We start from the raw sequence: 15,231 nt of genomic DNA on the forward strand, positions 1-15,231 counted from the left end.
GTAAATTATGACAGAATTTTCATTTTTGGGTGAACTATCCCTTTAGGTGTTACACAAAAGTCTTCTACAAGTCATGATCGGCTGCTTTGTGTTAAACAGATTTTAATTTATGCATTTATTCACATATAAACATTGATCAAATTACATACGGCACATAACGTTAATTAGCTCAAACGTGAGTGTGTCACACGAGAGAGCAAATTTATATTCCATAATATTTTATTCCTGTATTTTCCTACATATTACCTAGAGATGACTTGAAAAACACACATAAACCATATATTGTTGCAATCGTGAGTTTATTGTGTTTACGGTTCTGCTTTTAGTTCAGCTTATTAGATAGGCTACTTCTATGAATCCGGTTTGGACTTTCAGCGCGAGAGTGCCCTCGGGCTTCGAGTATGAATGAAACACACACTGCATGAGTGTATAGCGCTTTAATGTTCACATTTGAGTGAATTATCAGTTTGAGTTTCCGTCTCGTCTGGTCCTTCTCTTTCATATTTGGTTTTCTTTTTTTGTTTTCCTTATCCATGTTGCATTAACAAATGACGTGACTGTGGCAGCAGTCGATTTTTTTTAATGGCAAAACCTGGGCCGCTGTCGTGAAACACTTAACGGTTTCCCTTTGCTAAGGGACGTGTTTAAGGGATTATATGCAACACCCTTAAATCATTCCCTTAGGTAAGGGGAAATCATGCCTTAAGTCACATACTTAAGGTGCTTTATGCAACCGGGCACTGACATATACTCTGTCTCACAGGTCCATGGGGTTGGTGGTGTCCAGAGAAACCCAGCACATGGGTGTGCCATACTATGTGGATAAGGGTTTTGAGAACGAATACCGCGGTGCTGCCCTGGAAGAGCTGGAGAAGACTATTGAGAGCGACTATATTGACCATCTACAGAGCAGCTGCTGGAAAGAGAAGCAACAGAGTAAGATGTCTTCTCATCCATTAGGTTATGACTCTGTAATATAAACCCCTGTATTACTAAAGCTATGTTGTTTTGTTTCAGAATCTGATCTAGCTAATCTGGGCCAACTGTACCGAGACGAGCGGCTGAAGCAGAAGGCTGAGACCATGAAGTTGGATCACTGTGACAAGCTGCACCGCTTCATGGGACGACAGAGAGGAGACTGAGGCAGCGTCGCCCTCCCAGACTGCATGGTCTGCCTAATCAAAGAGCTTTTAGTATTGGTTATATATTTCAATTTACTTGGGTGGGTCACCTTTTTGGAAAGGAGAAAGAAAGAGAGAGATGTGATATCGCAGGAACCCAAGCTGATTTTCCCTTGAGCATTTGTGCCTTTCATCCATGAATAGGGTGAAGTCTGATGGCTTTTGTCTCATCTGATTCAGCTGCGATGCACAACTGCGTGTGTGTGAGGTTAATTTGTGCAAGCGCCTGGTATATATTTTACCTTACATTAAGGAGCACCAGATCCAGGCTGGCCGACAGGATTACAGCTAGTGCTTGTCGTTTATTAGTTGCATTTAAGCTTTATTGTTAATAGGAATTTAACTTATTTAATAACATATTTAATTTATTTTTTCTGAATTTGTGCTGTGAATTACATTTGACAACAACTTTTAATAGAAAGCAAATTTTTTGTTTTTGGAAACAAACGGTTCTCAAAAACAGGGATATAGACCACTACAGCTTTTCAAAGCTCTCTGAACGTAGCAACTAAAAAAAAGCCCCTTGTGTACATTAAATTAGTTTTTTGGTCCTTTGTTACCGTGCTGTATGTTTTGGACATTTAAAGGTATTGGGCAACTGTTTTTAAGCAATGTCTTTTTTTGTGAAGAAGGTAAAAATGTTGACAGAAATGCTAAATGCCATTACCTCGGATTTATTAATCTGCAGTGTTTGATTTATATTTTGGCACTTTATTTGTCTCAACTTCTCTTGTTATTGCATGCATCCATCCATTCATTCTTCCTGCCTTGTTAGTGTTCGAAGGTGTTACTGGCACAGTTTAATATCCGTAATTATAACTAGGCAAATAACAGTTACTGAGCATCTGTTTTGAACTACAATTAATGTTTTACCTCATGTCACTGAACACTATGTTCTATATATAATATATCTTTAGCACAAATTTAAGCATGAAGGCTAAGATGTTCAGAAGTGCTACAGTAAGCGTCCACTCATTCGGGATGAAATAGAGAGTTGGATGTGACGTGGAGAGTTTGTGCCAGTGGTGGTATTCTGATCTTGTTTCCATGCAGTCCACAAACTGCTGGAAGTTTTGTTTGGATTGAGTGCGTTTTTGTGCTGCTTAAATAAACCATTAATCAAACATGGTTTCTCTGTGGTCTGTGATTCTCAAAAGTTGTATGCTTATATGCGGAATTCACTAATTATTGACCAAAAACAGATTGTCAGGAATAGGTGATTTTTTTAGTTTTTTGATCTCATCATTTTAATAAAAATGTCTCAGCCCAATCTTCCGGTGAATTAGAGCTCGATCAGACTCCTTCAATCATATCATCTGCTTAAATCTGGCCCTTTACTTACAATCAACTACAAGCTCGCATTCCCATCTGTCTCCATCCTGTCAACAACCAATGGATTGAACCAAGATCCTGCCCTACATTTTGTTTTTATTATTGATTATCTGTTTTACTCGGATGTGTCACAATCTGGAAGAAAAGATCTGTCGATACAGCTATCATTACATTGTCATTACACTGTTCCTCACACCATTCTACCATAAGGCTTCAAAAGACTTTGAATATAGCACACAAGTCATATTATCTTATTTTATGATGCTTTTTTTTTTATTTATTTATTTTTTTTGGAGTTTGAAAGTCCTTGGTCCTCATCTGTTACATGTGTGAACATTATTTAAAATCGAAGCTTAAAAAAAAAAAGTAATTTAGTTTGGAACGACACAAGAATACAGCATTATGGCAGAGAGTGAAAACAGGATAACATTTCCGTAACCTTGTTCTTACATAAGAAGGCATTTTAATTTAAATTTTTCGTCCTTTTGACCGGTGTAGTGCCGAAATGTGCACCCTGCCAGATTATGCACCCCCTAGTATTGGTAGGTTTATGAGTAGGTGTGGGGGAGGGGTTAGGATTAGGCAATCAGGTAGCGACTTCAACGAGGGGGTGCATAATCTGGCAGGGGTGCAGAATTGGGCACAACACCGGTCATTCACCAATACCTATAAAGGCACTATTCGTACACAAAACAAATCTTTAGTACTACCCAACACACACCTCACAAAATTACATAAACACAGACATATATGCACAGGTTTTCAGGTAGTCCAATCGTCCAATCCCAAACACCACGCTCCAGTGAAACCCTCATGAACTCTGCTGTTTAAGCGTGTTAGAGATATGGTTCAGTCAGATTGTCCTAAGCTGTCTTCATCACTCAGTCATTTAGCGTTTCAAAGGAATCCACCCACTGGCTGCTCATTTCTTCATCTTCAAGTCTGCTTCTATAGCGCAGCGTCGTCCCCTGGTGCCCCCATCCTGCAGAAAGACAATGAGTCAAAGTCACTTTAAAGCAAGTCACTTTTCCCCCCCTATTTTTACAGTAGCTTTTCCAGATCACTTTTAAATATATGTTAAACAGAACATAAAATCTGACAATTATGGTATATAAAAAATTGCCAGTAGTCTCCAGTAAACAAAAAGGTGATTTCTCAAAAAAGTGACTGGCTCTAACTTCACCCCAAAATAAAAAATCTTCTTCTGCTCAACATAAAAGAAGATATTTTAAAGAATGTTGATAACCAAACAGTTGCTGGTAGCCATTGACTTTCATAGTATTTTTTTTTCCTACTATGGAAGTCAATGGCTACCAGCAACTGTTAGTTATCAACATTCTTCAAAATACCTGTAAAAATGTGTTGATATCCAGCCGAAGAGCAATCAACCATAACTTCAGGCGAGCAGGCTCAGAAGTTTGGAATACGTGGAAAGTCACCACTCCCGATTGAGTTCGCACGAGAGAACGTAATCTTTTAGTTTTAAGCCGGTTTGAACAATCTGGATAAGCGCAAGTAAGTACCATTTTGATTAGCCGTCGTACCTACAATGACTGTGCACTGTGTAAACAATGAGTGACATATATGCGCGAGAGATCACTTCCGGCGCTTGCGTAAACTACGCCAGAGCATGTACACACCTCACGCACCGGATGCCGTGCGCGGGCCCAAAGACAGTTGGACATAGTGCTGTATTAGAGGTAAAAAATGATATAAATACTGTTCGATTTCTGGCACAAACCGATCGTTTCGTGCCTTAGGACATCAATGTGTCGTCACGAGCCGCAGGGTTTAATTTGGATTTGTCTGTGCATGTTTTTTTTACTCTCATAGATTTTGTTACCATTGCCATGCATTATACGACTGACAGACTGCAACGGTTGGAGTTAAAAATCATCAAATGTGTTCTACTGAAGAAACAAAGTCACCTACATCTTGGATGCCCTGGGGGTAAGCAGATAAACGTCAAATTTTCATTTTTGGGTGAACTATCCCTTTAATTGTGACCCTGGACCACAAAACCAGTCATAAGGGTCAATTTTTTCGAAACTGATATATCATCTGAAAGCTGAATAAATAAGCTTTCCATTGGTGTATGTTTTTTTTAGGATAGGACAATATTTGGCTGAGATACAACTATTTGATAATCTAAATATTGAGAAAATCGCCTTTAAAGTTCTCCAAATGAAGTTCTTAGCATTGCATATTACTAATCAAAAATTAAGTTTTAATATATGTACAGTAGGAAATTTACAAAATATCTTCATGGAACATGATCTTTAATTAATATCCTAATGATTTTTGGCATAAAAGAAAAATCAATCATTTTGACCCATACAATGTATTTTTGGCTATTGCTACAAATATACCCCAGCGACTTAAGACTGCTTTTGTGGTCCAGGGTCACAATTATGTGTAGTTTTGGCACATACAACTGTGAGGAGGCAGGGCTGCTGGGAATGGAGTCTGCAGTTGTGTGGAGCTGTACAGAAGAGGATGCCGTGTGCATGCTGTAGCCGTCCTCGCTCTCGCTGGCCGGAGGATCCAACTCTGTTTCCCCCTCTGGCTCTGAGAGATAAACTCCGTCTCCATCCTCTTCTCCCCCACAATCCTCGACTCCATCCCCTTCTAATCCAGCTTTCATCTCCGACACACTGCCCTCCTCCGCATCACTCACGGCCTCCTCCTCCTCTTTCACTTTCTGTTAACGAGGAGTGTAAAAACAAATACTAAAAAGGGCAGAGGTAATGGTTTCCGGGCCTATATGTACTCGTGGGTGGTACATTATGTGTTAGCGTATGCACACAGTCACAGCATCACCACACCTTTGAGTGCTGTTTTATCACAGGGTCATCTTCTGACCGTGTATCTGGAAAAGAATGGAACATCTGTGAGTTTCTGCCAAAATCGTGTTTCCAGGGTGTGCGTGCAAACTAGGGTTCAAGTTAACGTATTATCACATGCAACCGGGGTCAGTGACATAAGAGTGTCCAAAATAAAGAAGAGGAATAATATTTTACAATTTTAATTTCAAATTCATGTTCTTAGAAATGTACTCTTCGTATTCTTGTTGGTTTCATATGGGTTAAAAAAGGTTTAAATTTAATGACTTGAATGTAAACATCTTGTCGTTATTTTACGCAATGTTTTAAATACACGTTTCAGGTATTTTTTTTAAATAAATATTATGATTTATTACTTATAAATATGGTTTTTGGGAGGTCACACCACTTGACATTTTACCAACTAAACTATCATTGTCTTGTCTTAAAACTTTCAAATTATTGACCTTGACACACATGAGAGTCTATGATATAATTTCCTGTTTTATCTGGAACATTTTAACAAAACTATTTTCCCCCCTAAGAAATACTCATAAAAGACTATGCCAAACTAAGGTTTTCTTTGCAAGAATTTCATAACTTGATTTTGTTTTTTCATTTCCATTTTTTTTCATTTGGACAGTATATATCTTTGACTTTATTCCCCAAAATGTATGAATTTTAATTTAGAAATTAAAAATGTGTTCATGACAGAAGAGGTGTGCTGAAGTATACACTACCATTCAAAAGTTGGGGTAAGATTTTTTAAATGTTTTTGAAAGAAATCATTTATGAGCACCAAGCATGTATTTGATCAATAATAGTTTTTTTTAAACAGTATTTGTGTATTGTGAAATATTATAAAAATTCAAAATACATGTTTTCTATTTGAATATTTTTTTTTATGTAAAAGCTGAATTTTCAGCAGCCATTACTCTGGTCCTCAGTGTCACATGATTCTTCAGAAATCATTCTAATATATGCTGATTTAGTGCTTAAGAAACATTTATTATTATTATTAATGTTGAAAATGTTTGTGTAGCTTCATATTTTTGTGGAAACTGTGATTTTTTGTGGATTCTTTGATGAATAAAAAGTTCAAAAGATTTTTATTTAGAATAGAAATCTTTTGTACCATTATAAATGTTACATCCCTGAATAGAAGTATTAATTAAAAACAAAATGTACTCATCCTAAACTTTTTGAACAGTAGTGTACAATGTTCACTTTCACCACTGTCAATCCATTCAGCTAATTTGCCCTAGTGTAAACGCATAACGTGGAGTACCTGATTGAGACCGTGTCCATTCATCAGTCTCGCTTTTGATCACAGCATGCAGGGATTCTGGCCACCCATTCTGGGCCTCGTCAGTGTGCTCTGCATCTGGGTCTGAATGGGCTCCTGCTGTTGGAGTGGGGTCTTGAGGAACAGAGGGGACAGTGGTGGAGGGTGTCATGTACTCCTGTGCACACCCACTGCTGGATCCACACATGTCAAGACCCTCTCGCTTCCCCTCTAACAGATGCAGGGAATGTGGATCTAAGTCCTCTGAAGTGCTGGAGGGCTCGGGGCCACTGGGTCTGAAGGGGTCGGGCTCCCAGGTACCTGACAGATTGTGACCCGTGTCCTCACACAGAGACAGAGCGGCTTCCACCGCTGCAGCATCCAGTGCCTCGGCATTCTCGTCACCCTTCGTCAACACAAAAATGATTTTTTTTTTGTTGTTGTTGGACTATGCAAGAAACATCAGACAGATGGAAAGATTTGAGTAGTAATGGTTTAATGGATAATCGTGTATTTCTGTAACTAGTTTGATCCACTTTGATATTTTATTTATATCTTTCTGCTCAGTATACTGTTTTCCTTGTGTTCAAATGGTAAGATATTGTACCTCAAAGAAAACATTTCTAAGTAGATTTAGAAAACATGTTTATGTTTTCAAACTCGTAAATCCTACATACTCAAAAATGATTTGTTTAATTATCATTTATCCATAATGTTGTTCTTGAAAGACTAGCTCATCCTCACTACTGAGCTACTATTGTGCAGCTATTGTGTCTATTTCCTTTTCTTTCAAACATAAATCATAATTGCTTATACATAAATACTATAACTATAAACATTATTAGAAACATTTTTAAATAACTTCTCATACAGTTCAAAAGTTCAGTCAGTATTTTTTTAACTACTTATATTCAGCAAGGATGCATTACATTTTGACAGTAAAAGTGACAGTAAAGACATTTATTATGTTACAAAATATTTCTGTTTCAATGAATACTGTTCTTTTGAACTTTCTATTCATCGAAGAATCCTGAAAAAAGCAAAACGACTGTGTTTAACTTTAATAATAATACTAAATGTTTCTTGAGCACCAAATCAGCATATTATAATAATTTCCGATGGATCATGGACTGAAGTAATGGCTGCTGAAAATTCAGCTTTACCATCACAGGAATAAATTACATTTTTAAATATATTACAATAGAAAACATTTTTAAATCGTAATAATATTTCACGATATTGCTAATTTTGCTGTATTTTTACTGAATAACATGAAATATTAAATACTGTATATTTAAAAATATAACATTGGACATCAAGAAAAGAAATTTAATAAAAATTTTAAAAAAGCATGATAAAAGTGCATGTCTGATTTACCTTCTCTTCAATAATGGCTATGATGTCCCCAACTGTCTCTAAGTCCAGCTCCTCTGCCATATAGGACACAGTCACCAGGTCCTCTTCCCCTAAAACTGCCTCCTTATTATCCACTGAAGCCATGGGGGCTCCATCACCTCCTGTTTAAAGTGTTAGACACATATCAAACCCACTTTAGACAGTGCATTTAGACAAACATTTGTGTTCCAACAAACCAAACAAACAAGAGACAGTCGAGCAAGGGTACAAAATAGTTAACACATCAGCTATGATCTAAAGTTGGGAGAAGGATAAGACAGTGTCTACAGTCTAGAGACCTGTGCCGAGCGGGGCAGCGGTGTCCACTGCAGAGGTGGCAGCGCTGAGGGCGGAGTCTGCAGTGGCCAATGAGCTCAGCTGAGAGGGAAATTGGGCGGGGCCAGCTTCCAGCAGACGAGACAGTGTGGGAGCACCTGAGACACATGCGTACAAACACAAGTGCGGCATGACGTATCCCCCCACACACACACATTGCACAGAGAGAGTGAGTTAGGTGTTAAGCTGGAAGAGATACCCATATCATGACTCATACACAAAGACAGAAAACAGAAAGATGCTAATGATACATAATTTGTCACTTCGCTTCTACTGCTCAGATGCTAAACTGTGACACTGCTAGACTCGCTGTACAAACAAGTGTGTGTGAATTCATACCTGTCGCTGCCTGAGAGGCAGGGAGCGAAGAAGTCATCATCTGATTATCGTGACTCCCTGTAAGTTGACTAGATGGAGATTCTCCCTCAACTGCCTGCAACAAAGATTTTCTTTAGATTGCTTTAGATTTGACTCCAAAAAAAATTCTGAACAATCCAACAGTCATAAACAGGCATGATACAAGAAATGTGTGTGTCCACACTGAAAACAAAACCACTCAGATTTGTGTAAGAAAGAAACAGCTGCATCACTTTTACAGGGTTTCCACACTTCATGACGTTTCCACGTTATTGTGGAAAAGGACTTTTAAAATGTTTATTTTTATAGCGATTGCTTTCACAAAGAGCCAAAGAAATAATTTATATTAATGACTATGGTTTATTTTAAGCATACAGAATGTGAGCAAATTTATATTGATTATAGAAATATGAATGCTTTTTTTAAAATATTTTATTAATTTTCATGTTTTTTCATACCTGAAAATAACACTTTTGGCATTCCCTGGTATTTTGAGGTTTTTTTTAGAACCATAGGAGCCCTGCTTTTGTTTTTCTGTCACTTTATCATATATCATAGTTACGACACAAGTAAACTATATAAACTATATAACGCTACTGTTCAAAAGAGATCATTTTTTTGGTATACTTTTATTTACAAAGGATACGTTAACTATGCATGACTATACATGTATAATGTTGCCAAAGATTTCTATTTTTAAATAAATGCAGATCTTTTGAGCTTTCTATTCATCAAAGAATCCTCAAAAAATGTCTCACGGTTTTCACAAAAATATTAAGCAGTAGAACCATTTCAGCATTGATAATAATAAGAAATCAACATATTAGAATGAGTTCTGAAGGATCATGTGACACTGGAGTAATGATAAAAAGCTGAAATTTCAGCTTTGCCATTTCTAAAACTGCCTCCTTATTATCCACTGAAGCCATGGGGGCTCCATCACCTCCTGTTTAAAGTGTTAGACACATATCAAACCCACTTTAGACAGTGCATTTAGACAAACATTTGTGTTCCAACAAACCAAACAAACAAGAGACAGTCGAGCAAGGGTACAAAATAGTTAACACATCAGCTATGATCTAAAGTTGGGAGAAGGATAAGACAGTGTCTACAGTCTAGAGACCTGTGCCGAGCGGGGCAGCGGTGTCCACTGCAGAGGTGGCAGCGCTGAGGGCGGAGTCTGCAGTGGCCAATGAGCTCAGCTGAGAGGGAAATTGGGTGGGGCCAGCTTCCAGCAGACGAGACAGTGTGGGAGCACCTGAGACACATGCGTACACACACAAGTGCGGCATGACGTATCCCCCCACACACACACACACACACATTGCACAGAGAGAGCGAGTTAGGTGTTAAGCTGGAAGAGATACCCATATCATGACTCATACACAAAGACAGAAAACACAAAGATGCTAATGATGCATAATTTGTCACTTCGCTTCTACTGCTCAGATGCTAAACTGTGACACTGCTAGACTCGCTGTACAAACAAGTGTGTGTGAATTCATACCTGTCGCTGCCTGAGAGGCAGGGAGCGAAGAAGTCATCATCTGATTATCGTGACTCCCTGTAAGTTGACTAGACGGAGATTCTCCCTCAACTGCCTGCAACAAGGATTTTCTTTAGATTTGACTCCAAAAAAAATTCTGAACAATCCAACAGTCATAAACAGGCATGATACAAGAAATTTGTGTGTCCACACTGAAAACAAAACCACTCAGATTTATGTGTAAGAAAGAAACAGCTGCATCACTTTTACAGAGTTTCCACACTTCATGACGTTTCCACGTCATTGTGGAAAAGGACTTTTAAAATGTTTATTTTTATAGCGATTGCTTTCACAAAGAGCCAAAGAAATAATTTATATTAATGACTATGATTTATTTTAAGCATACAGAATGTGAGCAAATTTATATTGATTATAGAAATATGAATGCTTTTTTTTTCATGACCTTTTAATATTTGATTAATTTTCATGTTTTTTCATACCTGAAAATAACACTTCTGGCATTCCCTGGTATTTTGAGCTTTTTTTTTAGAACCATAGGAGCCCTGCTTTTGTTTTTCTGTCACTTTATCATAAATCATAGTTACGACACAAGTAAACTATATAAACTATATAACACTACTGTTCAAAAGAGAGAATTTTTTTGGTATACTTTTATTTACAATGGATGCATTAACTATGCATGACTATACATGTATAATGTTGCCAAAGATTTCTATTTTTAAATAAATGCAGATCTTTTGAGCTTTCTATTTATCAAAGAATCCTCAAAAAATGTCTCACGGTTTTCACAAAAATATTAAGCAGTAGAACCATTTCAGCATTGATAATAATAAGAAATCAACATATTAGAATGAGTTCTGAAGGATCATGTGCCACTGGAGTAATGATGAAAAGCTGAAAATTCAGCTTTGCCATTGCAATAACGTCTTCCACCGTCTCAACCACCTCCCCTTTTTCACCTCGCTTTCTCCTGTGAACGTGCAGACATAAAAGTGCACCATTAAGTGCTGTCAGAAAGGAAGTGGATGTTGGAAGGCAAATGAACAGAAAGTGGACTCACTTTGGGGCCTCAGTTGTCTCCAGGAGCTCAGAGTATTGTGATGCACAATGCTGTGAAGAAAGAGAGAGTGTGTTATAAGTACCGGTATATATCACATAATGTATAATGAATTAATCCTTAAAGGGATAGTTCACCCAAAATTACAAAGCATAAAGCATTGGAAGACTTGGAATACACTGCATGAGTTTTATGGTCTACTTTTGTGGCTTTTTTGTTCATTTTGGGGCTCGACAAGCTGAGTCTCCATCCACTTTTATTGTATGCAAGGGCAGCATACTTCAAAACTTCCTTTAAAACTATTTTTCTGTTCCACAGAAGAAAAAAATCATACAGGTTTAGAACAAATTTTTTTTTGAGAAAGCAATATTATGGATGGAGGACTTGTTTCTTACAAACACACTGCTTTCCACTTCACAAGATGTTAATTGATAGACTGGATTCATGTGGATTACTTGTGGATAATTATTATTATTATGAGCATTGGTATGTTTTCTTCTGGTTTACTAAATTCAGTTGTGAATTAAAGTTTCTTCCTTATTTTAGTCCCATGTAATGTCATTTTTGTGTGTAGCGAACATCCATTATTCAATTACTTGTTTTATTTAGATAATACCATATACATAAAAACAAGTGGACACTTTTCCAAACAAAATTCTTACATTTTATAAATGACTTTATACATAAACCCTTCGGAACCCACTAAAACCAAAAAGGTACTGAAAACTTTGTATACTTTTATTTCATTATGATATGCCGAGGTATTATATGCTCTGAAGAGCGATTTTACCACAGTGAAGAAACAAATTTGTCAGCAACAAAAATATTAATAAGAAGACGTAATGAGCTGGTTCACATGAGCAGCACCTTCGAAAATCAAACATTGTATTATAGCTTTTATTTTGGCTGGCTGATCCTTACCGGAAATGAAATGAATAAAATATATTTATTCAGATACATTTATTCCGCGAAAATCTGTGTTGTTTTTGATTGCCAAATCATTCATTATAGGCTATTATTCATCACAAAGTTTATTGTTATTGAACAATGAGTTTGAATCCAGCATGGATGAAGTACGTGATGGATTATATGGCATGAGTATGATCTAAAGGCCAGCAGGGGGATTAGCTCAAATGGTAGAGCGCTCGCTTAGCATGCGAGAAGTAGCGGGATCGATGCCCGCATCCTCCAATGTTTTCGTGTTTCTGAATATCAGTGCTCTGGGTTTGTTATATTATTAGGGACTGCAATATAGATAAATATTCAAGAACTGAAAAAATATTTTATTATTTTGTGTATATTATTAAAAAAAAACATATTACATGTTTATGTTTATGGTTAAATAAAATGAATAAAAATGTTTCTTCAAATATGTGTGTTTTTTGTGTGGGATATGATTTGATTGATATGATTTATCAGATTGAATTTATCTGATCAAAAGACACTTCAAATGTAAAATGTTTTATTAAAATGAATACACACAAATATTGAAATGAGTACACACACACACACACACACATATATATATATATGTGTGTGTCTGTGTGTGTGAAGTGGTGATGAAATGGGCTGCACAACTCCTGATGCTGTGGGGGCAGGTGTGATGGTGCACTTCCCGGTGGCAGCAGCGGGCTGTTGATCTGATCGCAGAAGAGGAACCTGTCCTTCTCGAATTGGCGGAAGGATAAATTGATGTTTTGGGCCTGATGTCGATGGCGCTTCATCCAGTTTTTCCCTCAGCAGAGGAAGCTGCGTACAGGGACGCGGGAAGTAGGGGTGCTGAGGGGGCTGCAGCACCCCCTGTTTTCACATGGTTGCAAATGCAACGCCAAGTTTGTTCATTTAAATTTATTCAGTTTTAGCATTTAATAATTTATTTGTAATGATCTCTGAAATGTAAATTGTAAGTGGGCCATAATAAACCCATGTTTATCTTTATAAACATGATTAATTTTACTTGTGATGTTTTCTATATGGGATGATTAGCCTAATCCTCATGAACACGTGACGCTAGCGCGTGGTATCAGACATGAACTGTACAGAATGCGAACAAGATTAACTTTAATACAAGGAGATAATGGCGCAAAAGCGAATTTCAGATTTTTTAAAATGCCCATCCCAGCAAAAACTTTGAGAAGGGTATAACTGCAGCCTGGAGATCTCCAAATGGGGGCGGGAACTCCAAAACGGGGTAGGACCTCCCAAATAGGGCGTGGCTTCCTCCCATTGACAGACAGGGACATGACGCGCATGCGCAATTTTCCCCCCAATCCACTTCAGTGCAAACTCCGCCCCACAGCTGATTCTAAAGATTTTATTGGTTGTGTCAATTAAAGTGTTGATTTCCTACACTATGCTACAAAAGATGCTAACCCCTAAACCTACCCCACACCTGACCCTAACCTTAACCAGTGAAATTGACTGCACGGCGGGATTGGCGCTGAATAGCGTGGTAAAGAAAGTTGCAGTTCTGGAGATAAACAGTTAATAAGATTATGCGATATGAGATTGTTTCGTAACTTCCCAACCGGACCTCACCGGACAATGTCACCTTTTTAGTTACACCCAGCGTCGCTACCCCCACCTACCCTGCGAATTTCGAGCCCCGGGACGCCCCTGTTGCTTGGAACAAAGCGATAGAGTGAAATCTTTCCCCTGCGCTGCGCTGGGACGGCTCGCGGGAGAGCTCATGGGTGATTCCCATTTATATCATTAAGCAGAGGTTCAAACTCCAGTCCGAACACCACTGGCCACGAGCTTTGGGCTCTGCTCTCAAGAAGAATATTTACTTATGTAGCATATTTTATTTTAGATGCTAGAAACAATGTTTAATTTATAAAGTTTTATTTTGAAATGTAAGTCAATAACAATTGGCTGAAGCCACAGCCAATGGTGAAAGTCTTTGTGCGAGGAGACCCCGCCCCATTTTGGAGGTTCTGCCCACTTTTGGAGTTCACGCCCCATTTTGGAGATCTCCGGTCTGCAGTTATACCTACTTGAAAACTTTCCAAAATCGGCATCCAAACAACACCAGCCCCAGCACGAGCACCGACGTAAGTGAACCAGCACCCCCAAACACCCCCCTGCCACCTCACCCAACACGGACACACACAGAACCCCCAACCGAAAACATCTTCCCGCGCCCCTGGCTGCGTATCATCCACAGCAATTGGGTCAGTTAGAGTCAGTCCCTGAGCGAGGACACTCATTTCCTGATTCTTCTGCCACTGTTGAAACCTGAAAATAAATTACTTGTATTATATATATATATGTTCAGAAGTATTCAGTTAATTTGAAGCAAATAATGTGCCTTGCTTACCACTGAATGCGTGTCCTCTGGTTTAGCTCAAACAGCTGGATCATTGTTTCATCCATCAGCCTGCGACTGTTAAGCGCTGTGGTGCATCCGAGAGGATTTTAGACCACTTGGGGGTGCAAACTCCAGCCTTCAGTCGGCGACTTGTGTAAAGCACACAGCTTCATACAAATGGCCTCTACCAAGCGGCTGGTGCTGGGCCCCCAGGATGTCCAATCAGACACCGTTTCGCACTCTCCACACCCGGTGTGACTCCGGATCGCTTCGGTGCCTTAAAGCACCCATGCGTCAGCTGAGGCTGATAGTTGACCCGCTGTTTATCAATATCAGGGAGAGCTGTCCACAGCTGGATGGCCTCTGTCACCTGCAGGTCAGTGAGGTAAGGAGATTCACAAAGACCCACCAGGTAACCAGCCAGATCCTGGACCTTGTCCCACCCAGCAATGCCTTCAGGTCCAATGACTGCTCCCTAGTAAATGCAGATAAATGTTAATATATGTGGAATAAAACGAGATTGAAATTAAATAAAGCCCTTACCTATTGACAGCAATATAGCTTAATTAGCAGATGAGTTTAACTTATCAGAATCAGAATCAGAATCAGAATCAGAAGAGCTTTATTACCAAGTATGTTTACACACACA

The 15,231-nt window shown here is 38.5% G+C and overlaps 2 protein-coding genes, 1 long non-coding RNA gene and 1 other non-coding gene across 4 annotated transcripts in view; 2 read left to right on the forward strand and 2 right to left on the reverse strand.

Annotated features, from left to right (window-relative positions):
- Positions 1–2,297, forward strand: part of LOC107557029 (dnaJ homolog subfamily C member 18-like) — a 9,591-nt gene extending 7,294 nt beyond the window's left edge. Inside the window, exons 2-4 of the mRNA XM_016240328.1 lie at positions 47–70; positions 764–936; positions 1,018–2,297. Of these exons, the coding sequence (XP_016095814.1) occupies positions 47–70; positions 764–936; positions 1,018–1,142 (322 nt within the window). The 3' untranslated portion in view covers positions 1,143–2,297. The remainder of the gene's footprint in view (positions 1–46; positions 71–763; positions 937–1,017) is intronic.
- A 1,138-nt stretch (positions 2,298–3,435) lies between these two features.
- LOC107557030 (bromodomain-containing protein 8-like) lies at positions 3,436–8,965 on the reverse strand. The gene is made up of 8 exons (XM_016240329.1): positions 8,948–8,965; positions 8,691–8,784; positions 8,315–8,449; positions 7,998–8,137; positions 6,624–7,026; positions 5,339–5,382; positions 4,921–5,214; positions 3,436–3,495 (listed from the first exon to the last, which is right to left on the reverse strand). The coding sequence occupies exons 1-8, from the start codon at positions 8,963–8,965 to the stop codon at positions 3,436–3,438; spliced, it is 1,188 nt and encodes a 395-aa protein (XP_016095815.1).
- Positions 8,966–9,603: 638 nt separating this feature from the next.
- On the reverse strand, positions 9,604–10,304 carry LOC107557039 (uncharacterized). Its single transcript, XR_001605344.1, has 3 exons — positions 10,216–10,304; positions 9,832–9,966; positions 9,604–9,654 (listed from the first exon to the last, which is right to left on the reverse strand). It is a non-coding gene; the product is annotated as an uncharacterized lncRNA (long non-coding RNA).
- Positions 10,305–12,390: 2,086 nt separating this feature from the next.
- On the forward strand, positions 12,391–12,463 carry trnaa-agc (transfer RNA alanine (anticodon AGC)). Its single transcript has one exon. It is a non-coding gene; the product is annotated as a tRNA-Ala (tRNA).
- Positions 12,464–15,231: the final 2,768 nt, after the last annotated feature.

Source organism: Sinocyclocheilus grahami, unplaced genomic scaffold, assembly GCF_001515645.1.
Source record: "Sinocyclocheilus grahami isolate Dianchi unplaced genomic scaffold, SAMN03320097.WGS_v1.1 scaffold588.1, whole genome shotgun sequence".
Classification (NCBI taxonomy): domain Eukaryota; kingdom Metazoa; phylum Chordata; class Actinopteri; order Cypriniformes; family Cyprinidae; genus Sinocyclocheilus; species Sinocyclocheilus grahami.

Excerpts from the sequence above, each read along its gene's own strand:
- LOC107557030 (XM_016240329.1), bottom strand. Across the intron at positions 8,138-8,314 it reads CGCTGCCCCGCTCGGCACAG|GAGGTGATGGAGCCCCCATG; the intron begins GTCTCTAGACTG and ends CACTTTAAACAG. Across the intron at positions 5,383-6,623 it reads ATGGACACGGTCTCAATCAG|ATACACGGTCAGAAGATGAC; the intron begins GTACTCCACGTT and ends ATTCTTTTCCAG.